The sequence below is a fragment of the Palaemon carinicauda genome, chromosome 39 (genome assembly GCF_036898095.1).
Source record: "Palaemon carinicauda isolate YSFRI2023 chromosome 39, ASM3689809v2, whole genome shotgun sequence".
Taxonomy (NCBI): Eukaryota; Metazoa; Arthropoda; class Malacostraca; order Decapoda; family Palaemonidae; genus Palaemon; species Palaemon carinicauda.
Genome location: NC_090763.1, coordinates 68629152 through 68656149, shown reverse-complemented (window position 1 = coordinate 68656149; position 26998 = coordinate 68629152). Strand labels below are relative to the sequence as shown.

General features: G+C 47.9%; 2 protein-coding genes across 3 annotated transcripts in view; one reads left to right on the top strand and one right to left on the bottom strand.

Annotated features, from left to right (window-relative positions):
• Nucleotides 1-26998, top strand: part of LOC137631246 (Golgi to ER traffic protein 4 homolog) — a 445029-nt gene that overhangs the window by 270300 nt on the left and 147731 nt on the right. The gene's annotated exons all lie outside the window — the stretch shown is intronic.
• The window catches only part of LOC137631244 (Golgi to ER traffic protein 4 homolog), an 89421-nt gene that overhangs the window by 2463 nt on the left and 59960 nt on the right, over nt 1-26998 (bottom strand). The window contains exons 4-7 of the mRNA XM_068363028.1: nt 24121-24257; nt 23164-23302; nt 4945-5091; nt 4657-4808 (exon numbers count right to left, since the gene is read on the bottom strand). Of these exons, the coding sequence (XP_068219129.1) occupies nt 4657-4808; nt 4945-5091; nt 23164-23302; nt 24121-24257 (575 nt within the window). The remainder of the gene's footprint in view (nt 1-4656; nt 4809-4944; nt 5092-23163; nt 23303-24120; nt 24258-26998) is intronic.

Sequence of the window (26998 nt, the reverse complement as noted above, 5' to 3'; positions counted from 1 at the left end):
AAGAGGAAAACAGTGCGAACAACGATCGAGTTGAAGAAGGAAATTATAGCGAAATATGAGAATGGTGTACGAGTGTCCGATTTAGCGGTAGAATACGGAATGGCGAAGTCGACCATTTCTACGTTTTTAAAGCATAAAGAAATGATTAAGAAGGCGAATGTTGCAACGGGAGTTACGGCGGTAACTAAGCAAAGGCCACAAGTGATTGAGGAGATGGAAAAGTTGCTTTTAATATTTATTAAAGAAAAACAGTTGGCCGGGGAAAGTGTTAGTGAAGCGTTCATTTGTGAAAAAGCGTTGCATATCTATGAAGAATTAGTGAAGAAAAGTCCGAGTACCAGTGAAAGTGATTCATTTACATTTAAAGCGAGCAGGGGTTGGTTTGAAAAGTTTCGTAATAGAACAGGTATTCATCGTGTTACTAGGCATGGGGAGGCAGCTAGTTCGGATCAAATTGCAGCCGATAAATACGTGGGGGAATTCGATCGGTACATAAATGAACAAAATTTGATCGCACAACAAGTCTTTAATTGTGATGAGACTGGGTTATTTTGGAAGAAAATGCCAGCCAATACGTACATTACCAAGGACGAGACGAAGATGCCAGGTCACAAGCCAATGAAAGATAGGCTAACATTGTTGCTGTGTGCAAATGCAAGTGGCGATTGCAAGATCAAACCCTTGTTAGTGTACCACTCGGACAACCCCCGGGTGTTCAAACGAAATAATATTTGTAAAAGTGCACTACCAGTTATGTGGCGCTCGAACACTAAATCTTGGGTCACAAGACAATTCTTTACTGAGTGGATAAACGAAGTGTTTGCCCCCCAGGTTAAGGCTTACCTCATTGAAAAGAGCTTGCCAATGAAATGTCTTCTGGTTATGGACAATGCTCCTGCACATCCTCCAGGTCTCGAGGATGACTTGAAAGAAGAATACAGCTTTATCAAAATCAAATTCTTGCCCCCCAATACTACTCCCATACTCCAGCCCATGGACCAACAGGTCATTTCAAACTTCAAAAAACTCTATACCAAGGCCCTTTTCAGAAAGTGTTTTGAAGTGACCAGTGACACGAAGTTGACCCTAAAGGAATTCTGGAAGGAACACTTCAGCATCCTCAACTCTGTTAACATGATTGACCAAGCTTGGCGAGGTGTGACCTATAGGACATTGAACTCTGCCTGGCGTAAGCTGTGGCCATCATGTGTCACAGAGAGGGAGTTTGAAGGTTTCCAACCAGAGGCGGGTCCAAGCACTGCTACCCCTGTAATTTCTGATGACACTGATGTCGTTGAGGAAATTGTTGTCATGGGCAGGAGTTTGGGGCTTGAGGTCGACAAGGATGATATTGATGAGCTTGTAGAAAGCCATTCTACCGAGTTGACTGTGGAGGAATTGTTGCACCTGCAACAACAACAGCAGCAGGATCTGATTGTGGAGCAGGAATCTTCAGAAGAGGATGAGGTAAGGGAGGATGTTCCAAGTTCTCTCATCAATGAAATTTGTTCCAAGTGGGCAGATGTGCAGGCTTTTGCTGAAAAATACCACCCAGAAATTGCAGTAGCAAACCGGGCAGTGCATATGTTTAATGATAGTGTCATGTATCATTTTCGAAGAATACTGCAGAGGAGGAAGAAACAATTAACAATAGACCAGTTTTTCACAAAAGAAAAGAAAGCTGCTACATCAAAGCCTGTTTCTCCTCCAAAGAAGAGACAAAGAAGAGAAGAAACCCCTGAAATAGATCTGCCCACCCTTTCATTGGAGAGAGAAACAACTCCTGAAGGAGAACTACCCCGCCACATCATGGAAGGGGACTCTCCTTCCAAGCAGTAACCTCCCCCTTCCATCCTCTCCACATCCATCCCTGTATGCCATCGAACCGCTGCTCAAAGGTATGTTCACTACAGTACAGAAAATGGTTTAAAATTGTTTTATTTTAGTACAGTAAATGGTTTAAAATTGTTTTATAGGATTTTCTGACCAATTTCATACACATTTAGATAATTATTGTTGTTTAGGTACACGTTTTATTAATATTTTGGGCCTGTTCGAGTGCTTGGGAACGGAATAGAATATATACCATTATTTCTTATGGGGAAAAAAAATTCGGTACTCGAACAAATCGGAGGTCGAACACGGATCTCGAACGGATTATGGTCGAGTACCGAGGTATCACTGTATTGGCATCGAGCGGAGAGATATTCCTTCCACGACACCAACCATAGACGACTCTCCATTTAGTCTGGTAGACTGAGGATGAGGACTTACGCAAGTAGCCGGACATTCTTTCCGCAACTTGTCGTGAAAACCCCTTCTGAGAGAAGAGACGCTGAATATTCTCCAGATGTGAAGTCGAAGCGACGGCACGGTTCTGTGAAAGATGTTCGCGTGTAGTTGTTTAAGTAGAGCTATAGTCGGGGAACCCCACAAAGTCAGGACTTTGTTGGCTATCTGACGATTCAAAGACCATTCAGAGCCTACTATCAGAGTCGCTCTGCTCAGATTGTCTGCGAGCACATTCCTCTTGCCCAGAATGAAGCGAGCTGATAGGGACACCAAATGTTCTTCTGACCATCTGAGGATCTTTCCTGCAAGATGGCATAGAGGCTGTGAAAAGGTACCGCCTTGTTTGTCAATGTAAGCCACTACTGTGGTTATCGCTCATCAACACCCAAGAGTGACCTGTAGGCAACTGTTAGAACTGATGAGGAGCTAGGTATGCTGCTCTCATCTCTAGAAGATTTATGTGCTAGTACCTTTTTGACTCTGACCAAAAGCCGGAGATCATGTGGTGCAGCAAGTGAGGGCTCCCCCCCCCCCTGATGTATCTGTGAAGAGCATCAAATCCGGAGGAGAGACGAGAAGATTCTGACCCCCTCGAAGGTTTTCGTCTGTCATCCACCAATTCTAGTCTGTCACCTGATCCTGTGTTACAGGAACTCAAGTGTCCAGTGTATCTGAGTGTTGGTTCCACACAGACTTTAGCTGCCATTGCAGGGATCTTATCCTGAGACGACCGTTTGGAACTAGACTGATGAAAGGTTAGATGGTATAGCAGACTCAACCAACGAGAGGCCAGAGGAACTTCTTTTCTGAGGACCGTGATCTCGTTCGAAAAAGGCGTGAGCGTCGAGACTGCCTAGCTCGCAAACGTGAGTGTCGTGACTGCCAAGCTCGCGAACATGAGTGTTGGCCTCACGAATGTGAACGTCGTTCTAGTGAACGCCCCCTCGTGAGCATGAACACCGGCCTCGTGAATGGGAGCATCGTCGTTGCGAGCAAGAGCGTTGTCCTCGTGATCTAGATCATCAACATCTAGAACGCGAGCGTCTGGACCTAGGTCTAGACTGGGATGCTCGTGATCGTGTAGAGCGCGATCGCGAGACTTCTCCTTGTGAAGAGGAATGCCTCCGAGGAGAGCGGTGAGACTCCTTTCGCACTGCTGATGGGAGGAGCGCTGATCCCCAAAAGACCATCACTGCACTGATGGGTTCCTGTGGGAAGAAACAGAAGGTTGGAGGTTACAGGACGACAAGGTTCCAGGATGGCGAGTATGGTTGTCGTCAGCAGGAGGGCATTGGAGGGGCGAATGCGAGCAATAGCTTCTTCCACGCATGGCAGGTCCAGGAGAGGGAGACAGATGGACTTTGCACAATTCCAGAGCATGAGATGTTGAAGGCTCTGGAGAAGGTTCCTTCCTAGCACCGTGCTGAAAGCGACGCAGAAGTTCTTCCTTCGAAGGGGGTCCCGAAATCCCAAAGGTTGGCTACATCTGCAATACATCTAAAAGGGAGAATGGCTCCCCGGCAGCTGGGGGTGAAGGTTGCTCCTCTAGAGGAAGCAACTAAACCCCCAGTAACCCAGGAATTAGTCGGTCTGCGTTCCTACTCGATCATCCCCCGGAAGAGCACAAGCGAGAAGGAGCTTTTGAAAGAGATTTGGGGGTATGAGATGAAGAAGACCGTACTTTCCTCGCCCCTAAGGGAGAAAGATCGCACTTGGCCTTTTTCCTCCTGCACCATCCAAATCCTGCTCGCAACAATGCCCTTACACTAGGGACACCGAGAATGCGGGTTGGTATCCAACGATGACACGAAGGTACCGTAAGCAGCATCCTCGCGTCCAGGACAGGTCCGCATGAAGGCGTCCCGAAGAAATCATGCACACCTGAAAAGAAAAAGCAATTAAAGATGTCCAATGACAGCCTTGGGAGGAGAGAGAGGAGCCGTCCACTCTCTACCAAGCCAAAAGAAAAAGTAACGTATCTCACAGCTGTGAGAGTATATGTAGAGGTGGCTGGGTAACCCACAGCCACCCCCAGCCTACCCGCTCGAGCGGTTAGGCAGGGTTGCCACCTCACACTTTAAGTCTAATGGCTACCTTCCAGCTTCACCAAAAGATAATCAAAATAAATAACGGAGGGTTTGTTAGTATGGAAACAAACACTTTTTGGGCTAGTCCTATTAGTTTACATTTTTACTGAGGTTTAGTTATTTTACTTGATACATTTTTTCCCACTTACTGTTACCTTTTTCAATTTTAATTTTTCTCCTGAAACTTGAGAATACAAACATTAAGTTTAATAATGAACAATTTAATTCCATTTGGAACCAGCCATTTTTATTACAAAAATATTCTATAGGTACTCACCAAATATTCCCCCAGGCCCATGTTGAGGTCGTGGGGCGGGAAGGTTAAAGAAGAGCTGACCAATTCGATCCAAATATTCTCGATATAATGGATCTCTTTTAAGACTTGGCTGGTACTGCTCACACAATACAGTAAACTGCATCACCTTTCCCCTATATTAAGAAATATATAGATGGCTGCTTATTAAATAAAGTTGTTTACAGCATAAATATTAAATCCATATTAAAAAATGTAGTATAAATAAATTTCAATTTTTTGTCACAGAACTTAAAGGTCACAAGGACATACGTTTCTATTGCTGATAGTAAAAGCCACAGGAAATTAAGTAACGGCAGAAGATATGGTGGTCCCCGTTGTTTTGTAATGTTGGGATGCTTTTTTGTGTATATTTCAAATACTTCTGATGCTTCTACTTTCTTTTGTAGACATAAGTACCTGAAAGTGAGGGAGGAAAAATATGGTAAAGAGAAATACTCAATGAACCAACATTACAAAAAGACTTAATTTTCTACACTTGATATAAATGTTAGAAATATAATATAAATCAAAAAATATACTTTAAAGTCAATTAGACAAGTACACTGGCTTCAAAGTCATCGACAAACAAGTAATGTATAAATGATTACAGAAGGTCCTCAACTCACAAACATTCGGAGATACAAACACCAATCTAACTGAAAATAACAAAGATAAGATAAAGAAATACTGTAATAATACAATACTGTATTATACTATTTAATACAGTAAGCAAAATAACAATTGTAATAACCTGATATCCATTTCATATGCCATCCAACAATTTGGTGACTTTTGTAGCAAGAAATCATAGGCATTGCATTCAGGTTAGGCCTACCCTAGACCGAAATTTAATAAAATTTTACTTACAAACAGCTTCTTGGAACCAATCAAGCCTGTAAGCTGAGGACCTTCTGTATTGTAGATACAGTAAATATCACTGATCAATACATATCCATTGGTTAAATGAACAAAATACTACCACATGAAAAAATATAATTAACTGCAGAATGAAGAATTGAAATATTCTTCCTACCTAATACAAGGGTGCATCTATTCACAATATATATACATGCGCCATGACTTAAACCAATACTCAAACCTGTAGCAAAGTCAAAAGTAATCATGAGATGCAAGGAGGAAGAGCCCGACCCCCAAATTTTAACAAGTGTATTTTGGCAACAGAAAAGGGAATTCATATTTTCTGTAAGTTCCTACAATGTATAAAAATCTCTTATTCATTTACAGTATACAGACACTATTTAGGTGGGAGACAATCTGAAGCCCTTCAGTTTCCTACTCTAACAGACAGTAAGTTAGTAAAGTTAGTAATAAAAACATCACATATTTTAAGTAATTTGTATTTTTCCTAACAGTACTTACCTCGAACTACTTTCTTAGGAGTATCTGGGATCCTATCCTTAACTGACCAAGAATTTTGCGTAGTTCCCCCTCTCTCCATTACCTTGTCGGGGCGCTCCATGGCGGAAGGATACTCGCCCCGAGGTGACCCGAGGTCAGCGTGCGAGGGTGCACTGCTAGGTCTGAGCCGTCAGTAAGCATATGTTTAAGTATTACTCGAACTCCTGTAAGATACTCGGGGCAGGATGGGCGGGCAATAACCAGAAAGTAGTTCGAGGTAAGTACTGTTAGGAAAAATACAAATTACTTAAAATTTGTGATTTGTTCCAACACGGAGTACTTACCTCGAACTACTTTCTTAGGAGACTTATACTTTGGGAGGAGGGAGTGGCTTACAGGCCGGTATATCCCCTAACATCCTGGGGCACGGGACCTAGATAGGAGGCTAGGTCTAGACGACCCAGTGGAAGGTAGGAGAGTCGGGAAAAGCACGCAAAAGTCTACCTTATGTACAACTCACCCTTATGTATAATCCGGACAGGGTTTTCCACAGCATCTATATCTCACATGGAAGGAGGATAGGAAAGGGGAAAAAAGGGGTAGCGAGGGAAGAGGGAGTAAGGAGGAACTTGTGTCACTTGCTATTACTTCCCGTGGGCTACCCGGGGCCTTAAACCACTAAACCTGTTGCATGGCGGAAATTACTGGCCCAATGGAGAAGGCGTCCAGGGATTTTCTGGCAGTCTTTCAGGTAATGGGCCGTAAAGGTGGATTGTCTGGTCCAAGTACCTGCTCGCATGATTTGGCCCACTGCCATATTGGTGTCAAAGGCTAAGGAAGTGCTAAAGCCCCTAATATCATAGGGTTGCGGGGTCCCCGGGACCGCGGATCCATCCCTGTCGTAAGACCTCTTGATAACTTGCCTCAGCCAGAAAGAGATCGTGCTCTTAGACACTGCTTTCTTGACTGGGCCTGAAGAGACAAGCAAACTTTTGATGGCTGGTCTGAGTTTGGCTGTCTTACTGAGGTATTTCCTGGTTGTTCTCACTGGGCACAAAAGCAGGTCTTCCGGGTTATCAGAGTGAGGAATCGCTGGAATTGAGAACTCTTCGAACCTAAAATCCGCAACTGCTGGGTCTTGGGTCTTGGCCACGAACTCGGATAAGAACTTAAATGATAGTTCCTTCCACCCTTTCGAGTGCGAGACTTTGAAGGACAAGCCGTGGAGCTCACTCACCCGCTTGGCTGAGGCTAGGGCTAGTAAGAACACTGCCTTGAGGGTGAGATCCTTATCTAGAATGTCCTTAAGGGGTTCAAAGGGAGGCCTCGAAAGAGCCTTGAGTACCTTGGCCACGTCCCACTGCGGAACCCTAGAGGCGCAAGACTGCTCGAAACTCCTGATGAGCATGGAGATGTGTCGAGACGCCCCTAGGTTGATGCCTCGAGTTGGAAAACCTGCCCCAGTACCGCACGGACTCCTTTGATGGCTGAATGGGGAGACCCAGGTCGTCCCTCAAGTGAACCAGGAAGTCTGCAATTCTGTGGACTGAAGCGTCTAAGAGCCGCAGATTCTGTGTGGCACACCACTTCACGAATGTGGTCCACTACACACGAGGACTTTCAGAGATACCCCGACATTCTGGAAGCTGTCTTCTCCGAGAATCCTTCTCTCCTTAGCAGGCGCCTGATAACCTCCACACGTGTAGCCTCAGGCACTGGGGGTTTACGTGCAGCCTTCGGAAGTGTGGTTGACGTAACAGATCTTCTCTTGCTGGAAGGGGCCATGGAGGGAGTGTGGCCAGGTCCTGCAGATCTGCGAACCACTCCCTCTCCGGCCACCAGGGCGCTACCAAAGTCATCTTTGTAGCCCTTGACTGCCTGAGTCTGTCGAGTACCTACCTGAGGATCCCGAAGGGAGGGAAGGCGTACACATCGAGACCGTCCCACGAGTGCTGGAAGGCGTCCTTGAACGCTACTGTCGGGTCTGGCACCGGAGAACAGAACACGGGTAACTGCGCATTGAGCCTCGTGGCGAACAGGTCTATCACCGGTGAGCCCCACAACTGGAGAATCTCCCGTGCCACCTGTGGGTGCAGAGACCATTCCAAACCTACTACTTGCCCTGTCCTGCTGAGGCCGTCGGCCAAAACGTTCCTCTTCCCCGGAATGAACCTGGCTGTAAGCAGGATGTGGTTCTTTTCAGCCCATTCCAGGATTTGAGCTGTGAGGGTGCACAGTTCTCTTGATCTTAGGCCTCCTTGCTTCTTTATGTATGCCACTACTGTGGCGTTGTCGCACATGAGGGCTACCGAGTTTCCCCGAAGAAGATGGGCGAACGTCGCGAGGGCCTTTTGCACTGCCATGAGTTCGAGCAGGTTTATATGCAGGGTCTTTTCCTCTAGGGACCACTTTCCCTCTGCTGTATGAGTAGATGGGCTCGCCATCCCTCCTTTGATGCGTCCGTGAAGAGCAGCATCTCCGAAGGAACAGACGCGAACAGTATCCCTTTCAGTGTGTTCTTCATGTCGGACCACCAGAGGAGCATGTTCTTGGAGGAAAGGGTCATCCTGACTACATTTTGCGGGGACTCCCCCGGCGACCAGAGGTCCTTCAGATTCCACTGGACTGACCTCAGCTTGAGTCTCCCTTGAGGAACCAACTTCTCCAATGAGACCAGGTGTCCCACGAGTCTGCCAATCCTTGGCTCTCATTGGAGTATCTGCTAGAAATGGGCGAATCACTTGGACTAGGTTGTTAAGCCTCTCCTGGGAGGGAAACGCCTTCGCCAACTGGGAGTCCAGGACCATCCCTAGATACGTCATCTTGGTGGTGGGGACTAACTGGGACTTTTCCAGGTTGATGGTAATCCCTAGGTCCCTGCAGAACTGTAGAAGTTTTGTGCCCTCCTCTTTTAAGTCTGCCTCTGAGGCTGAAGGCAGCAACCAGTCGTTGAGGTATCTGATCAGCCCAATGCCCTGTTTGTGTGCCCAGACTGATACCAGGGTGAACACCCTCGTGAAAACCTGAGGTTCTGTTGACAGGCCGAAGCAGAGGGTCTTGAACTGCAGGGATTGGGATCCCCATTTTACTCTGAGGAACTTCCTGCTGGAGGGGTGTACGGGGATTTTTAAGTAAGCATCCTTGAGATCTAGAGACATCATGAAATCCCCTTCTCTCAAGGTTGCAAGCACCGACTTCGGCGTGTCCATATTGAAGGAGGTCTTCTTGACAAACTTGTTCAGGGCCGAGAGGTCGATGACTGGCCTCCAGCCTCCCGTAGCTTTCTCCACCAGGAATAGCCTGCTGTAGAATCCTGGGGATGATTTCTGGACAGGTTGTAGAGCTCCCTTGCTCAACATGGCTGCCACTTCCCCCTGCAGGGCTGCTCTCTTCTCGGGGTCCTTGGGTGCCAGCCATTCTGCCCAATGTTCGGGGATCAGAGGGGGCGGTTCCGACAGGAAGGGAATTCTGTATCCCTCTCTGAGAACTGTCACAGTCCAGGGGTCCGCACCGTTGTCTCACCATGCTTGCCAATAATGTTTGAGGCATCCCCCCACCTGAGGCGTGGGAAGGTGTAGGGGGCCTCTCTCCCTATCTCCTTCTGGGGAGACGGTTGGAACGGCCTCTCCTTGAGCCAGAATATTTCGGCCTAAAGGAGGCCTGGGCTGGGGCACTGCCCCTGCAGGAGGGCCGTGGGGATTGGTACCAGGAAGGGGAGGAGGCCTCCTGTCTAGCCAGAGGCGTAGGCGGGTAGGCCCCATCCGCTGATGGCCTCCTGTGGGAAGGACGTCTTGTCGTCGGCTGCCTGGGCTCGGACGAATTTTTCAACTTACCCACTCTCTCCAAAGTCTCAGCCATCGCCTGAAGGGGGAACACGGTCTCGCCCCACACCGGTGCATTTTTCAAGAATTTAGCTTCCCGCTTGGGGAGTCTACGGGGCAGTCTGTTAAGTACTGTGTCCCTCCTCCTCAGAACCTAGTTTGCCTTCTGGGTCAGGGACTGAAAGGTGAGGAACTTCATTGCCTCCCCCCCCCTAGTTAGAACCCTGCTAGGGTGCACGCCCACCAGTCCAACCATGAGGTCATGTTGACGATGTCCTGGAAGGCCTCCATCATGGCGGCCTCCGCTTGTGAGAAAACCACTGGGGCAGTAAGGCTCCTCTCATCCGTGTTGCCCTGGTTCAAGGTTGCGACGGCTTCTTACAGCGTGCGGGGCCCTGAGTGACGACCGTCTGGCACATAAAATTTCTTCTGGGTCCTCAGTCCAGGCAGGAGCTTGAAGGACCCTTGGGCTCTTAGGGAGTTCTTAGGCCCCGCAACAAACCGATTGACGTGCTCCATGACCAGGGCAACATCGGGCGCTAAGGGTAGGGTCAAGGATGGTTTCTGCTGTACAGGATTGTCAACCATCCTGCCCAAACTTGAAAGCCAAGCCTGCTACGATGAAGGCTGTGGTTCATCCAGTCTGTGGTGGTGCCGTATTAGGGCCAGAACCTTCCTGTAAGAGGACACCTCGTCTGGGGAACACTCGCTAGTGTCTAGTGACTCTTCCACCACCTGCACCTCCGTGTCGCTAGCATCCTCGAACACAGAGGGATCCGTGGGAGCGGAGGTATCCCTTCCCTCTTGTCGGGTTGATGGAGCGGCTGTCTCCGTAACGGTTGGAGCCGCCGGGGCGGGGGTAGCCGTCATGGGTCTACCCCCTCCCGGGGAAATCCGTAGGGAACTACTTGACAGTAGTGGCAGCGGCAGTTTCCGTGACTTGGACAGAGCCGGTGCGACAAAGCGGCTGGGAGCCGAGCTGCTGAGTTTCATCCGCGGTTGTCCCCGTAGGACGGATGGAGCCGATGATTTGCCGGGCAAGGGCAAGGGAAAGTGTGCCAATGGCTGCACCTGACGGGCGGGCGTAGCCGAAGAGACACTGGGCAAAGTAGCGGAAGCGGCCACCGAGGCAGGCACTGGAGCGGCAGCCGCCCTGCTCGACCCGCAAGGGGGAAAAGCCACTCTGACAAACTTCCTCATGAGAGAACTCTTCTTCTTGCTCCTTCTCCTCGTGGATTTCGCCTTCTTCCTCGAGGGCCTTGCGTAGGAGCTCGCCTTCCTTCTTCTGGATCTCTTCCTCTTCTTCCTAGTGTCCCGGTCGCTGGAGTCCTTCGACGAGGAAGAGCTGTAGGACGAGGAGCTGTCCGAGGAGGAAGACGAGGAGGAGGAGCTGTCGGAGTCCTCCGTTTCTTCCACTACCCTTCTCGGGGCCCTCGGCCTAGATACCGGGGTAACGGGCTGCATAAAGTCCGACGGAAGCGTTGCAGAAGGCGCCAGGGGTGTGCGAAGTGTGGCCCGAGAGGCAAACCAGCCCTCATTGCAGAGGGCGCCAGGGGTGTGCGAAGTGTGGCCCGAGAGGCAAACCAGCCCTCAAACTCCTCTTCTTGTCGCATGGGAGACCTGAAGGGCGTCCTCGGCGCTGTCCAAACAATGGAGTTGGGGTCCGATGAACACGTGGCCCTCCTTTCTTTGTCACGGCCGCCCCCGGAACCCGCTGTACTGTACCTGTAAAGCACTGCCACGATGTGGCGGGGGGGGGTAGGAGCTGTTTCAGGCCTCCCCCACACCGGGTCTTCACTGGAGACGGGTCTTGCGGGCACCAGGACCTCGTCCACGGCACACACTTCCGCCACACTAGCAGACCCCCCACTCATCTGCGTAGGCCCCACACAGACAGAATCCCCGATATCAGACTCATGGGGAACGGCAATGGGCCGTTTCCCCGCAACAGACTTACCTCGTCCCCTACTCTGGGTAGGGGAAGGTGAAGGAGAACCTCTCTCCGAGGGGGCTGAGGGCGACGTCAATGGCGAGGTGAGGCCCACCTTCTTGGGAGACCGTTTGGGTGCCGCCTTCTTTTTAGTGGCAAACAAGGTCCACTGTAGCTCCGGGCAGGACTCGCACTCCGGACACATGGAGGCAGGGGAGCACTTATTACCCCTACACAAGGCACACAGCATGTGCGGGTCGACATCAGTCCTGCACAGCCAGGCCCCGCAAGACTTACCAGCTTTGGGCCCGGGACAACGACGCTGAGATTCCATAATTAAGAAAACCGAACACGCAAGCAACACAAGTACACAAAGAAAGGATAAGGAACACAAAGGGAACACGTGGTGAACAAGGGATGGGGAAAACAAAGGAACACGTGGTACACAAGGCGGATCGGACGGGATAAGCGAGAGAGAGCGGCGAGATGGTATCTACGCCGCGACCAGACGCTTACTGAAGACTCAGACCTAGCAGCGCACCCTCGCGCGCTGACCACAAGTCACCTCGGGGCGAGTATCCTTCCGCCCCGGAGAGCCCCGACAAGGTAACGGAGAAAGGGGGAACTACACAAAATTCTTGGTCGGTTAAGGAGATCCCAGATACTCCTAAGAAAGTAGTTTGAGGTAAGTACTCCGTGTTGGAACAAAGTATCTTTAAATAGCCATAAAGACCCTCGATATTGTAAGGAACCTCTACAGACTTGTAAAAAATGACAAATTCGTAGGTAATTTGTATTTTTCCTAACTATACAAACCTTAGCTATTTACATGGGGTAATTACTTCGGCGTAGCTGAACGACAAGCCATAAAAGTTTTAACAAGGGTTTCCTACCCCTCCGCTAGTTAGCAGGGGGTAGGGAGGGGTGGCTAGCTACCCCTCCCCCTCACACACACCGGAGAATACTCCACTTTATTTAGAGGTAGAACTTATCTTGGGGGACAGGGCTGGCGGGCACATAACTGTAAATAGCTAAGGTTTGTATAGTTAGGAAAAATACAAATTACCTACGAATTTGTCATTTGTTCCGTAACTGAAATATAAACCACGCTATTTACATGGGGTGACTTAACCCTTAGGAAGGGTGGTAAGTCCCGGCCATACTGGCTTTGGCTTGCCCGGGGATTCCATATTCGAGCGATCAAGTACTCTGACAATAGGGAATACCTGCTCCTCGCTGGCGGTTGTGAAACTGCCGCGGCCTACGTAAGGTGTGCGCGAAGGTGAAAAGTGACTTGTCCCAGGCAGTTGCCCTGGAGTCCCTCAGAAGGAAATCCAGGCTAGGACTCTCCCAATACCACCTCGTCAGGGTATGGGGACATGACAGTATTACACCTAATACTAGGAACACAAGGAAGCATGGTCTACCTGCAGTGGTTTGAGGTCAGCTGTGCAGAGAACCCAGGATACTGCTTTCTCCGTGGGAGGAGAGGATGAAGAAAAGAATAAGGGCCAGACAGATCTTTTCATTCATGCAGACTAACACCAGGTAACAATGCCATCAACCTTCTGCTACTTGTCCATCAAGGAGCCTGAGGTTTAGACCAGCTGTTGTGAAGCCACCACAGGGCCGATAGAAACGTATCGAGCCTCCTGTGGGTCATGCCTTGCAGGTAAGGGGCTGAGAAGAAGGTCTGATGCTTCAACATCCCCACTGTAGGAACTGCGTCACTGAAAGATGCTCCATGAAGGGCAGGGACGTATCTAAGCCCCTGACATCATGGGCTCTAGGGCGATGCGACGGAGAAGGGTCAGGATTCAAGGCAGGGTGTAGCACCCTGCGAATCCGGGCCGAGATGGTACTCCTGGAGACCCCTCTCCTCGTTACCCAGGATCCACGAACGAGACTTGAGCCTGGAGACGAACTGCAGCTGTTCTCTGAAGACGCCAGCTCGGACCCCCTACCGGCAAGGTAGGAGATGGTCTGAGTCATCTGCTACAGGACGGAGACTCGAACCCTAGAAGGAGTCGAATAGCGAGTCCGGCACTCGCGGATTCTGAGTCTCGGCAACAAACCTCAGGGACGAACCTGAATGTTGCCTCCCCCTAACCCCCTGAATGGACGATTAAGATAGGCTAGCAGGGACACTGTCTACCCAGAAAGGTGGTGGTCTGGGGACTTACGTAGTGGTTCGTCAGGGGGTCTCTTTAGAGACTCGAGGACTCGAACCACGTCCCAAGGAGGAGGTCTCACCTTCAACTGAGGGCAGGAGAGGACAAGGCTTCGCATGCGAAGGAAGAGTTCCAGCGGGGGAGAAATGTTTGTCCCTAGAGCCAGGAGGCAAGACTTAAGGCTGAGGGATAGCCTTTCACAGTCGAAACTGAAAGGCACATTTATCCCGCAATCCCACTAGGGGCTCCGCTATTGCTGGGAGCGGCATCGTGTGGAGGGATGCCCTCTACCCGACACCGGCCACAGAAACTCGCTCTTTCGCCTGGGAGACTACTGCGGAAGACTTGCGTAGGTGTCCAGGCCTCCTTTTCGCCCCTTGTTGCGAAAATCCTTTCTCTTTGAGGAGATGCTGGATAGACTCCCGGCGGGAAGTGGAGCAAGCTACGGAGGCAACACATCGATGGTGTCCCACCGTTGCTGGAAGGCATCCTACCAGAGGGCCTTGGGATCCGTGACCGGGGAGCAAAACAGCGGGAGCTTGCAGCTCAGTGGTGTAGCGAACCGGTCCACAGAGGGAGCCCCACCGAGTCAGTACTTGTAGGCTACTTGAGGATCCAAAGACCACTCGGAATGTGGTGTCCGTGACACCCTGCTCAGACTGTCGGCGAGCCCATTCCTTTGCCTGGAATCAAGCGAGCTGCTAAGGAGACCGAGGGGGACTCGGACCATCCCGGTATCTATACCGCAGGATGGGAAGGTTGTACTGAAAAGTACTTCCTTGTCTGGGCCAGAAAACCATCACTGTGGTGTTGTTGATCTTCATAACCACAGAGTAGTCCGCCAGGCTAGGTGGAGCTACTGAAGTGCCAGAAACACGGTTTCCGTCTCTAGTAGGACTAGAGGAAGTTCTTCCTGGTTCTGACCACCGGCCTGAGGACCCATGGATCAGAACGTGCCCCCCCCCCCCCCTTTCCTTTGACGCGTCCGAAGACAGCATCAAGTTTGGGGGAAGGACGAGAAGGACCACTCCCTATTGTAGGCCCTCGTCTGCTTCCTACCCCTATGGGTTCGTCTGTACGGGTTGTCCCCTAGGGGTCTCGGCGTCTGGGGAGACGTGCCCCCGACTACCCCGCGCCCCGAGTCGCCACTGGAGAGAACTCATCCTGGGGCGACTGTGAAAACCAGATGGGCCAGGGAGGAGAGACGTAACAACCTTGGGTTGGAGGGTCTTCTCATGTGAGGAAAGGTCTCGCGACCTTCCTCTGCCTTGGTACCCTGTTGTCTGAAGGGAAGGCTACGGGAGATAGGAGCCTAAGACCAGGCTCGGTATACCAGACTCTGAGAGGGCTGAGGAGAGGACTCCTCGAGGACCACCATGATCTTTAGAACTTGGTAAAGTCCGAGGAGCTTGTCCCAATGACGAAGAAGGGATGCCTTCGAGTCTGCCAGGATCGGCCAGTCACCCAGGAAACGGAGTGGCCGGATGCCGATGCCGAGAGCCCGTGAAGAGATCCGAGAGGAAGTATCGGAGAACTGTTGAGGTGCCGTGGAGAGGCCGAAGCACAGCCCTTGAACTGGTATATCTGCCTTCCAGGCGGACTCCAAAGTACTTCCTTGAAGATGGGTGAACCGGGACCGGAAGTACGAGTCCTACCGGACCAGTGTACACATGAAGTCTTGTGGTCTCACCGCAAAGCTGACCGCGTCTGCTGTCGCTATGCTGAACGGAGACTGTTTGACAACCCTGTACAGAGTCGAGAAGGGAAGGAGACGATTAAGGAGGCCTCGGAACCAGTTGGCCACCTCTTGGAGGGAGCGTATCTCCGACATGGACTGGACTTCCGCCCAGAGGGCCCATCCCCTCATCGATCCCTACCCAGGGAGGAGGGAGGGGCTCGAAACCAACCGGGACTGTTGAAGGAGACAAGCTCGGAGAGCTGGCCCTCGGCCTAGTCTCTGGCGCTCTCCATTCCCTGAGACCCGGGCAAGCTGCACTGGCGTAAGGGAGTCCTTGGGTGAGTAGAACTCGGTCCAGGACCGTATCCTTCCCTTACCGAAGAGGAATCTCTGAATCTGGGATCCCCTTGAGGTATCTCCTGAGGGCCAGAACCTGCCAGAACGCAAGTTCCGACCCCTGGAGCTCCTCCTCCTGATGGACTGGCAGCAAGGTCTCCCATCCCCGGAGGCTCTTCCTGGGGAGACTCGTAGACATGCCCCAAGGGTCCAACTGGATCCTGTCGGATCCTTGCGGAAAACAGGGCCTTAGGATCCCTCCTAGGAGGGAAACAAAACCCCAGCGATGAAGGACGTAAGGCTTCGCCCCCTCCGCACGATAGGACCCTCAGGAAGAGGCGGGGATTCTCCCAATGGAGTGAAGGGGGAGAGGACCGGGTCTTCTGACCCTCCTGGGGATGGGTAGTGCTCATCCGCAGGGGAGGGGAGATTAAGTCCGAGGAGGGCTCATCGCCTGCGTAAGGACTCGCGAAGGGACAGGATAGTCCCTGGGGGAGATACCATGCCAGAGATTCCTCTCACCCCCTTCAGGGGGAGAGGAAGCTGCTACTGATTAGTGACCCCAGTCAGAAGGGACAGGCTCATCGCCTGCTTGAACGTTCTGACGACTGCATCCCACCAGGGATGCCGACCAACCCTCGCGCTGACAGGGAGTCCCTCTGGAGGGAAGAGGATCGTTCGATCCTCTGGGGGAGATAACACATGAGGGTTCGCCCGTAGAGAACCTGCAAAGAAGGGAGAAGAGACCTTTGACCTATCTGGAAACCTTCCCCCCTCCGGAGAGGGCGCTGCTCTGCGCTGCGGGGGAGGGAAACACGGAGGTGGCCTGACCGCCATAAGTGCTGATGTGAACAGGGCGCGGTCGCGTCGGAGAACGGTGCGCCGATCACGCTGACGATCGCGTGAAAAGCACAGATCTGGATAGCGCTTGAATAAAGCATGCGTAGCAGTATAACCGCGCCCGCATGCCCACGTACCCGCGTGAGCGTGGGCGTATCGGTGTCCGCGTGAACGATCTCCGTGCTTCCGTGCGTATGCAGATCGCTGGCGCTTGCGCGTGAAAGATCGTGGGCGATAGCGAGGGAAACCATCCCATGCGCGAACGATCTCGGCGAAAAAAGATCGCCGGTGCTAGCGCCGTCGGCGATTGCGTGTGGGAAACCATCCCACGCGCGGAAGAATAACGCTGACGATCTTCGGCGCTTACGCGAGTACGAAGATCGTCGGCGCTAGCGCGAGAGAAGACCGTAGGACAGTGAGCGCGAAACCATGGTGCCCACGTGCGTATGATCTCCAACAATGAAAGACGATCGTCGGCGATTCGCGCAAGCACGGACGATCTTCGACGCTCACGCGTGAGCGAAGATTGTCGGCGCGCTCGTGCGCGCGAGAAGATAGTCGGCGATCACGAGCGGGAAAACCTCTGTGCCCGTGCGCGGACGATCTACGACGATTGCGAGCGGGAAACCGCGCGCGGACGATCCGTGCGATGGATGTGTGAGCCTCAATGGTCGAGCGCGGGAAACCATCCCGCGAACGGAACGATCTTCGGCGCTTACGCGAACTGTGAAGATCGTCGGCGCTCGCGTGCCTAGCACCGAATCCGAAGATCAGCGGCTAACGGCCTTCGACGATCGTGTGCGGAGAACCGCGCGCGGATGGCCTCGTTGCCGTGCGCAGGAAACCATCCCGCCCACAGAACGATCATCGGAGCTTATGCATACTAAGAAGATTGTCGGTGCTTGCACGCTTAGCGCCGGATCCGAAGATCGCCGGCTAACGGCTGTCGATGATCGCGTGCGGAGAACCCCGCGCGGACGGCCTCGTTGTCGCGCGCGGGAAACCATCCCGTGCACAGACCGATCCTCGGCGCTTGCGCGCCTAGCGCTGGATCCGAAGATCGCCGGCTAACGACCGTTGCTGGGTTAACGATCTTCAACGATCACGCGCGGAAAAACCGCGAGCGGAAGGGCCTTGGAGATCGCACGCGGGAAACCATCCCGTGCGCGGGCGATCTACAGCATTTACGCGTTAGCGCGTAACAAAAGATCGTCGGCTAACTATCCTAGACGATCGCGAGATCGCGCGCGGGAAACCATCCCGTGAGCGGGCGATCATCAACGCTTACGCGTTAGCGCGTATCAGAAGATCGTCGGCTAACGATCCTCGACAATCGCGGGAAATAATCCCGCACGCGAGCAGTCTTCAGTGCTTATGCGCAAGTGAAGAACGTAGGCCCCTGTGTAACAGAAGATTGTCGGAAATGGTTGAAGGATCGGCTAACTCGTAGATCAGGAACTGGGATGTCCCTAAAAGGGAGGGCATCCCCTGAAGAGGACCAGGAGGTCTACTTCAGTGCCGACGATCAACTGAGGGACTGCTAAATACTCCGAGAAGTGGTCTCTGTGAGGTACCTTTCCCACGAACGGGAGAGTTGTCCTTCGTAGAAGAGACTTAGAGACACCATAAGCTGAAATGCTGGTGAGCGCCAGTGCGCTATCTCAGGAACCCCAACGATGTGCGCAAGTGCACAGGGAACGTTGGTAGCAGCCTAACTGAATACTGGAACAGGGTGTCTGAAGGCAGACTCAGGAACAGCAGTCGAGCGCTAGCGCGTAAGGGAACGTTGGCGCGCAGGTGAAACCTGGCACTTAAGGGACTTATTCAAGGTGTGAGAAAGTCTCTCCTGCCCCGAAGGGAGGAGCGCGTTAGATATCGGGGGCGTGGGCGCCCAAGGCGCGTCTGCAGTCAGGAACGGATACAGCAGGCAACAGGTACACTGAGGCACGAGAGACCAAGGGTCTAACGTAGTCTGAGTAGCGAGGCCCCGAGGGGATAGTTGCAAGACCCCGAAGGGTCAACGCAACGAGAAACCGAAGTTTCTCCGTCACTAATCACCGAAGTGTAGAAGTGACTAAAGTTACGAGAGCCCGAGGGAACTGCGTAACTAAAGCTCCGAGACCCCAAAGGGTCAGGGAAAAAGAGAAACCGAAGTTTCCCTGTCACTAAACACCGAAGTGCTAGTGACTGAACAGCAAGCTGTTGACAACAGGAACAAACCTCCGAAGAGGAGTCTCTAAGAGTGGCCTCTCTCGTGAACGAGAGAGGTGAGCACTTCGTAGAAGAGACTGGTGATGGAGCCCCGAAAGGCCGTGAGATCAGCAGACGTAAACAGGAACAATCCTCCGAAGAGGAGTCTCTGTGAGTGTCCTCTCATGCGAACGGGAGGGGACACTTCGTAGAAGAGACAAAAGGAGCAATCCTCCGAGGAGGAGCCCTTAGTGCGGCCTCCCTCGCGAACGAGAGAGGGCCAGACTGATCCTGCAGCTGCTCAGCCCCTTGAGCGTAGCTACAGAAGCGACCGCTCAGCCCCGAGAGCATAGTCGATAGTACCAAGGTCTAGCCTTGCAACCGCTCAGCCCCTTGAGCAAGTCACAAGGGCGGCCGCTCAGCCCCAAGAGCATAACCGCCTAAGGACCAAGGAAAAGTAAAAAGGGAAGTTAACTAACTACCCTGGAGGCGAACCTCCTTATCGTTCTAGGATGCAATGAAGAGCTGGCAGTAGTCACGGGGAACTTCTAAGAGAAGGGAACGCCCCTGACGAACGCCTTGAGAGACGGCGGCGAAGCCGACTCCCCAAGATAAACAGGACAGCTCTGCTTCGAAGGCACACAACAGGCACGAAGAAACAGCATCGCAAACTGGAAAATAAAACAGAATAATTATTGAACAGAAATTCCCCCGGGTGAAACTCCGAAGAAAAACCCCGAGGGAAAGAACATAAGAACGAAAGAAGGTATGTGCCCCCCCTCCCCCACTCGGCATGCCCAGGTGAGGGGGGGGGACGAAGGTTAACAAAACAGAATTATAACATTATAATTATGCAACTGACTTTGAATGTTCCAAGGATCACTGACCCCCGAAGAGACGTGAGCCCTGAGCAGAAAAGTTAAAACAATTATATTCATGAAAATAATTGTGACAAATAAAACGAAATAGCGACTCGGTCCTGAGAGGCTATCGTAGGCGTAGTACGGAGTAAGAGGTGAACGACCTCAAGAGAAGTGCCGGTCTCCACGAAAGCAACCATGGTGGCCTAGGAGTGAAAGGCCGTGATCAAGAAAAGATCGTAGTGGCCTGCAAAGCCGGCGATCACTCTCGTAGACGTACATAACACACACCGCACAACACCGAAAGCAAAGGAAACTTACTATTTTCTATACGCAAAAATATACATAAACATCAATAATGTTAAAATATATTAAGTATAAGAAAAAGTAAGTTAAAAGACAAAACAATAATGGCCGTCAAGTGAGGATAGGAGCGGAGACATCCGATCGCTAACCAAGCCAAAAGTAAAGTGGAGTATTCTCCGGTGTGTGTGAGGGGGAGGGGTAGCTAGCTACCCCTCCCTACCCCCTGCTAACTAGCGGAGAGGTAGGAAACCCTCGTTAAAACTTTTATGGCTCGTCGTTCAGCTACGCCGAAGTAATTACCCCATGTAAATAGCGTGGTTTGTATTTCAGTTATGGAACAAACAGAATTTTAATAATAAAATTTCTTATTTCTATACTCACCTGATATTCATATGGCTTCCTCTCCCGAGGCTCAGTTTAATCGACATTTACCAGTGAAATTTGTAAAAATTAAAGAATTTTTCCATTTCCTTTCCCTTCAATAAACACATGCCCTTAGTAAATGAAGTAACATTCCAGCAGTATGTGGTAACTGACGAGCCAGGGTCTCTACGTGCCTTCTGTTTCTCAGTTGCATCGGTTGTAATCAGACCTCTCCAGATTGCTTGCTTATTACAGTATTGTACATCAAGATGTCTTCCCCTGGTTATGTTAGCAATTACTGAAGATCATGATCCGCATTCCCTCTGTGTATCGTGTCAGGGACAATACTGTGATTTATATAACTAGGAATGGTGTGTTTCACTCATGGTAACTCTCGTGCAATAGTAGGTTCCAATGGTTCCTGATCAAGTGAACAGTTCAAAGCACAATTTTCTGTTACTTCAGTGGAAAAGCCAGGAAAGACTAGGCAAGTTGATTATAGAGGAAATAACAATGATAATGACATGCATCAACATTACGCAACTCACATCATGAGTTAACATTCAATAGTGATTAACTTCATAAGCTCTTGACATTGCTAGCTTCTATGTTAAAGGGGTAATTCTTGTCCTACCCGGCCCATTGCCAAACACATCCTAACTCCCTCCCAAAGCTGTCTAGTATTAGTAGTTTTTTTTTTTTTTCCAGTAAGGGTTCTGAACGTTTGCTGCACAGTACAGATTTGGAACTCTCTCACAGAAGCTCAAATTCTTTAATTACTTTAGATCCTTCTGGTTCTAAACCCTGGCAAGCCACGCTTAGATTAGGTTAGGTTGCATGAACATGGTGGACTATGTCACTAGGACTGGCATAGCTAAAAAAGGTACATAAAGTAATTATAGGAGTCATTAGTGAAAAGATGGTGCTAATAAATATAATCACCAAGACCTACCTATCCATTCACATAGCAATACTTAATTGAAACAGGTAAAAAACCTATAATAACTGTCATGAAATATAGAAAAAATGTTTGGTGATTCTACCATTTGTAAGAAAAAAATCCTTTGTGATTAAGGAAGATGAGAATAACCTTTGCATTGAGTCAATCCTAGGCATGAATGTGTTTCTTCACCTGGTCAATAGTTTAGCACTATTCTTCAAGTCTCTCCTTTAGATATTCATTAAACATAAGAGGAAATGGGATGATGAAAACACAATAGACAGAAAGGTCTGAAAGCGCCATCATCTCATGATTCTCATCAATGAATTCATTCTTAAAGGTCACTTACGAAAAGGAATAGGCTATGCTCAATTCTCAGTGTCACAGCCCGGTAGGTAGTAGGTTGGCGAAGGCACCAGCCACCTGTTGAGATACTACCGCTAGAAAGATATTAGGTCCTTTGACGGACCAGACAGTACTACATTGGATTCCTCATCTCTGCCAGCTTATACACAGAACAGTCTGGCCTATTCTTTGCCTATTCTGCTCTTTCCTCATACATTTGACAACCATGAAATTACTCAACAATTCTTCTCTCAGGAGGTTAACTACTGCTCTGTAATTGTTCAGTGGCTACATTCCTCTTAGTAAGGATAGAAGAGAGACTTTAGCTATGGTAAGCAGCTCTACTAGGAGGACACTCCAAAATCATACCATTGTTCTCTAGTCTTGGGTAGTGCCATAGCCTCTGTACCATGGTCTTCCACTGTCTTGGGTTAGAGATCTCTTCCTTGAGGGTACATTTGGGTACACTATTCTATCTTATTTCTCTTCCTCTAGTTGTTTTGAAGTTTTTATAGTTTATATGTGAAAGGTTTATCTTAATGTTGTTACTGTTCTCTTCTCTTATTTATTTCCTTATTTCCTTTTCTCACTGGTCTATTTTCCCTGTTGGAGCCCTTGGGCTTATAGCATCTTGCTTTTCCAACTAGGGTTATAGCTTAACAAATAATAATAATAATAATATTGCTGTTATTACTTTGCATTAAAAAACAATTAAATGTCCATCTACAGATACCTAAGCCATTCTCAACCATGAATAAGTGCAATATGACTTGGTGATATTTCTATCACACCTTGTATAATGAGATGAATATTAAGGCTGTTGAACCTACCCGAGATAAAAAAAAATATATAATAAATAAAAAAGACACTCAAAGCACTTGTAAGGACCTCTGTTGCATAATCATCATGAGAGTTTTTCTCAAAATCCCTGAACTAAGGGTGGACAGAAATCAATATCTCTTGACTTGACAATGCAAGATTGAGTTGGCCTGTTTGGTGTTTGATGGTGTCTCATTGTTCCAGGATGTATTTGGCTGCATGATATGCATTGACAATTGTGTGACTTAATCTTTGGAAGAAAATTTGCCTAAAAGCACCAATTTAAAAACACCAATAGTAGACGGCATTCTAGTAAAAAAGCATTGCAAATCCTGTGGTGTTCTGCTAACAAAGACAGCATCACCAGCAGCATACTCTAGGTCTGCTAAATTCCCATCACCAATCCAGTTCAATCCTTCTCCACCATCTCTGACTGTTTTACGCATTACAAAATCCATGAGGAGCATAAACAACATAGGTGACAACTCAAAGTTACTCATTAAAATATGAACATGATTCTATAGTACTTACTGAAGAACAGCTTGTGTTAGGAAAAGATCAACTTCCGATGGGTAACCCCGCAATAGGTGTAATTCAACCAGCATGTCAGCGCAGCCTCCTCCATCCTCTGATCGTAGATAATGATATCTTGCTGAGCCATAATTTTTCTCTGTAATTTGGAACATAACAAAGTGTATGAAAAATGTGTGATTTTAAAACTGCAATAAGTTCTTTATCAATTTCTACCTCATGCTACAAGTGACAAGTGAAACTCCAGTCCTAATAATTTTCAGAAATCTTGCAACCCTCTGGAGGGGTGTTGCCTACTTAAGTATATGCCATGCTTAGATTAATGTAGTCAATAAAGCTTACTGTATATAGTGATAGAAGCTCTTGGTAGAAAGGCCCTGGGCTACCTGTATTATTTATTGCTTTTTATCTGATCCCTCTGATCTCATCTCACACAATTGTCTAGCTGTCCATCTTCTTAAACTTTATATTTCTACAACTTTCACTTTTATTGACAACTACTCTTTTAACTCATTTCTATAAAGATTCAGAATTGAGACATCATGATTCTGTTAAACTATTCTATGACATTAAAGTGATTGACTTTATAATTGACTGTCAAATTCCATGTGATATAACTCTACTCCCTCAAAATCAAATGTGCATCCTCCTTTCAGCAGAAAGACCTCATCTAAAGCAAGATTAAAACTTAAATGTTATTTACAAATAACTTTATTAATCTACTATCAGTATAAGATATAAAATTAAACTCTTTAGAATTACTTTATATTCTTTCTATTACTTTTACTATGAAGTGCAACTTATAAATATTTTGTTTTAAATCATTTGTAAATGCCATGATCATGACACAAAAGCCACCCATGATTGCTTAAAATCCTATAAAAAAAAGGGTCCATAGATTTAATATAAAAAATACTGCACTTAGAAAATACAGTACTGAACATGCAATTATCTCACCTTTCCATAAGGTTTGGGCTAGAAGCTGATGTAATCTTGGATGGCCAAGTTTATGAGTTTCGGCACACGACCATTTGACAGCACGAACTAAATATTGATGTCGTTCTGGTGTTCCATTATTCAATAGTTCAAATAAGCTGCAAATGAAATAGTATAATTCATTATTGATGTCATTACGGTGTCTCAAAAAGATCAATAGTTCAAATGAGCTACAAATAAACTACAGTAGTATAATTCAATTATTGATGTCGTTCTGGGGTCTCATTATTCAATACGGTCCCGCACTGTAGTTCAAATGAGCTTCATTAAGGTAACTACAGGAAAACTACCTTGTTAAGAGGAAGAAGTTATACCACACATCTGTGGATCTTGGAAGACCATTTGATAAAATACCAAGTTAGATAATCAAATAGTTGTTATGAAGGCAGCGGGTACCAAAAAGATTCAATAATATCATTATTTATTATTACTAGCTAAGCTACAACCATAGTTGGTAAAGCAAGATGCTACATGGAAAATAGCCCAGTGAGGAAAGGAAATAAATAACATGTATATCAGAAGTAATAGTAAAAAACATAAATTATCTTAACCCTTTTACCCCCAAAGGACGTACTGGTACGTTTCACAAAAGCCATCCCTTTACCCCCATGGACGTACCGGTACATCCTAGAAAAAAAAATGCTATAAAAAAATTTTTTTTCATATTTTTGATAATTTTTTTTTTTAAATTCAGGCATTTTCCAAGAGAATGAGACCATCCTGACCTCTCTATGACAAAAATTAAGGCTTTTAGAGCAATTTAAAAAAAATATACTGCAAAATGTGCTGGGAAAAAAATAACCCCCTGGGGATTAAGGGTTGGAAATTTCCAAATAGACTGGGGGTAAAAGGGTTAACATCAGTAACAACTTTAAAATACATGTCATATATAAATAATGAAGAGAGAATCACATCAACCTGTTCACCATAAAAATATTCACTGCAAGTTTGAACTTCTGAAGTTCAACCGATTCAACTGGCTGATTAGGAAGATCATTCCACAATGCTAGTAATGTTACTCTACTATATCACTAAGTCATAATCTCCATTGCTAAGCTTTATTCAGTACTGAACATCGAACAACGCACAAAAATATCCTCACCCACTGAACGCACTTAAGAATTACTGACAATTCTGACAACACCTAAGATATATCGATGTGTTAAGAAAGTGTGTCCATCAATTCTCCGTCATCTAAAAATCATTTAGTTCATCTATTTGTCAGAAAGGAAGAAAATGAAAATTGCAGCAACTGATACCAATTCTCATTCCTTCATTTTTTTTCTTATTGTTTGTGAAGAGAGAGGGAAAATCATCTCTCTCAAAACATACTTAAAATGATGTACAATAATTCCATACTAAAATTAATCATTTCAATATTTATGTGAGAATCATGTATTGATCATTCTTTCAATGGAAAAGCTTGCCCATGATAGAATAAAAATTCTTACAAAGATGTGTGCAAACCCTTGGTTCCAGACACTGTATTTTAGGTGTGGCAGAGGAATATATTTTGGCGGCCAAGCCATCAGCATCTTCACCCATCATCCTTCTGAGGACTGAGGGCTAAGCATTACATACATATACCAAAGCACTTCTCCAAATTTTGGGGGGTAGCCAACATCAAACAAATGAAAAAAAGGGGACCTTTCCTCTTTACGTTCCCCCCAGCCTGACAAGGGACTCAACCGAGTTTGGATAGTACTGCTAGGGTGTCACTGCCCACCCTCTCCCGTTATCCACCCCAGATGAAGCTTCATAACGCTTAACCCCCTATTGCTACTACCTCCGCGGTCATTCAAGGTGACCGGAGGAAGCAGCAGGGCCTACCGGAACTGTGTCACAATTGCTCGCCATTCATTCCTATTTCTAGCACGCTCTCTTGCCTCTCTCACATCTATCCTCCTATTACCCAGAGCTTTCTTCACTCTATCCATCCACCCAAACCTTGGTCTTTCTCTTGTACTTCTCCCATCAACTCTTGCATTCATCACCTTCTTTAGCAGACAGCCATTTTCCATTCTGTCAACATGGCCAACCCACCTCAACACATTCTATCCACTCTAGCTGCTAACTCATTTCTTACACCCGTTCTCACCCTCAATACTTAATTCCTAACCCTATCTACTCAAGATACACCAGGACTAAATATTGTAGCAAAAAATCAGAACCACTCTGAGTGTGGAACTTGCATGATTCTCAGGTAAGTACTGAAATAATTAATTCTAATGTGAGAATTATTTCTATTTCAGTAAAACTTTACTGTTCTCAATTCCACATTGTCCTGGTAGGAGGGACAGTGGTACTGTGCTCAGTCTATCAAAAGTAGGGCATATGAGTCAAGGCCTAAACGGCCTACATTTTACCTTGAATTTAACTTTGCATACATACATCTTGGCCTATTCAAGTGTAATCTGTATACATCCTAAAATATACAAGGGACCACAAAAACCTAATTGAATTCTTATACGGTACCATTGAGCTTAATTTTGCCACCAATTTGTGGACCCAAAGTGAAAATTACTTAAGACTATTCCCTCTAATTCTAATTTTTTGAAACTAAGAATTCCACTAAAAACTATTGACCTCACTAGCTCCCTTAATAATTCTGTTAAACAAAAGGCCCATCCATTATCGTAACTAAATAAGACTTCCTCAAATGATGGTTAGTAACCACTGAAATGTATCACCTAGCTGTGTTTTTTGGCATATTTAAAACGTGGTCTACTATCCTAATATTATAAGTTATCAGTTTAAAAGCTGGTATTATTATTATTACTATCCAAGCTACAACCCTAGTTGGAAAAGCAAGATGCTATAAGCCCAGGGGCTCCAACAG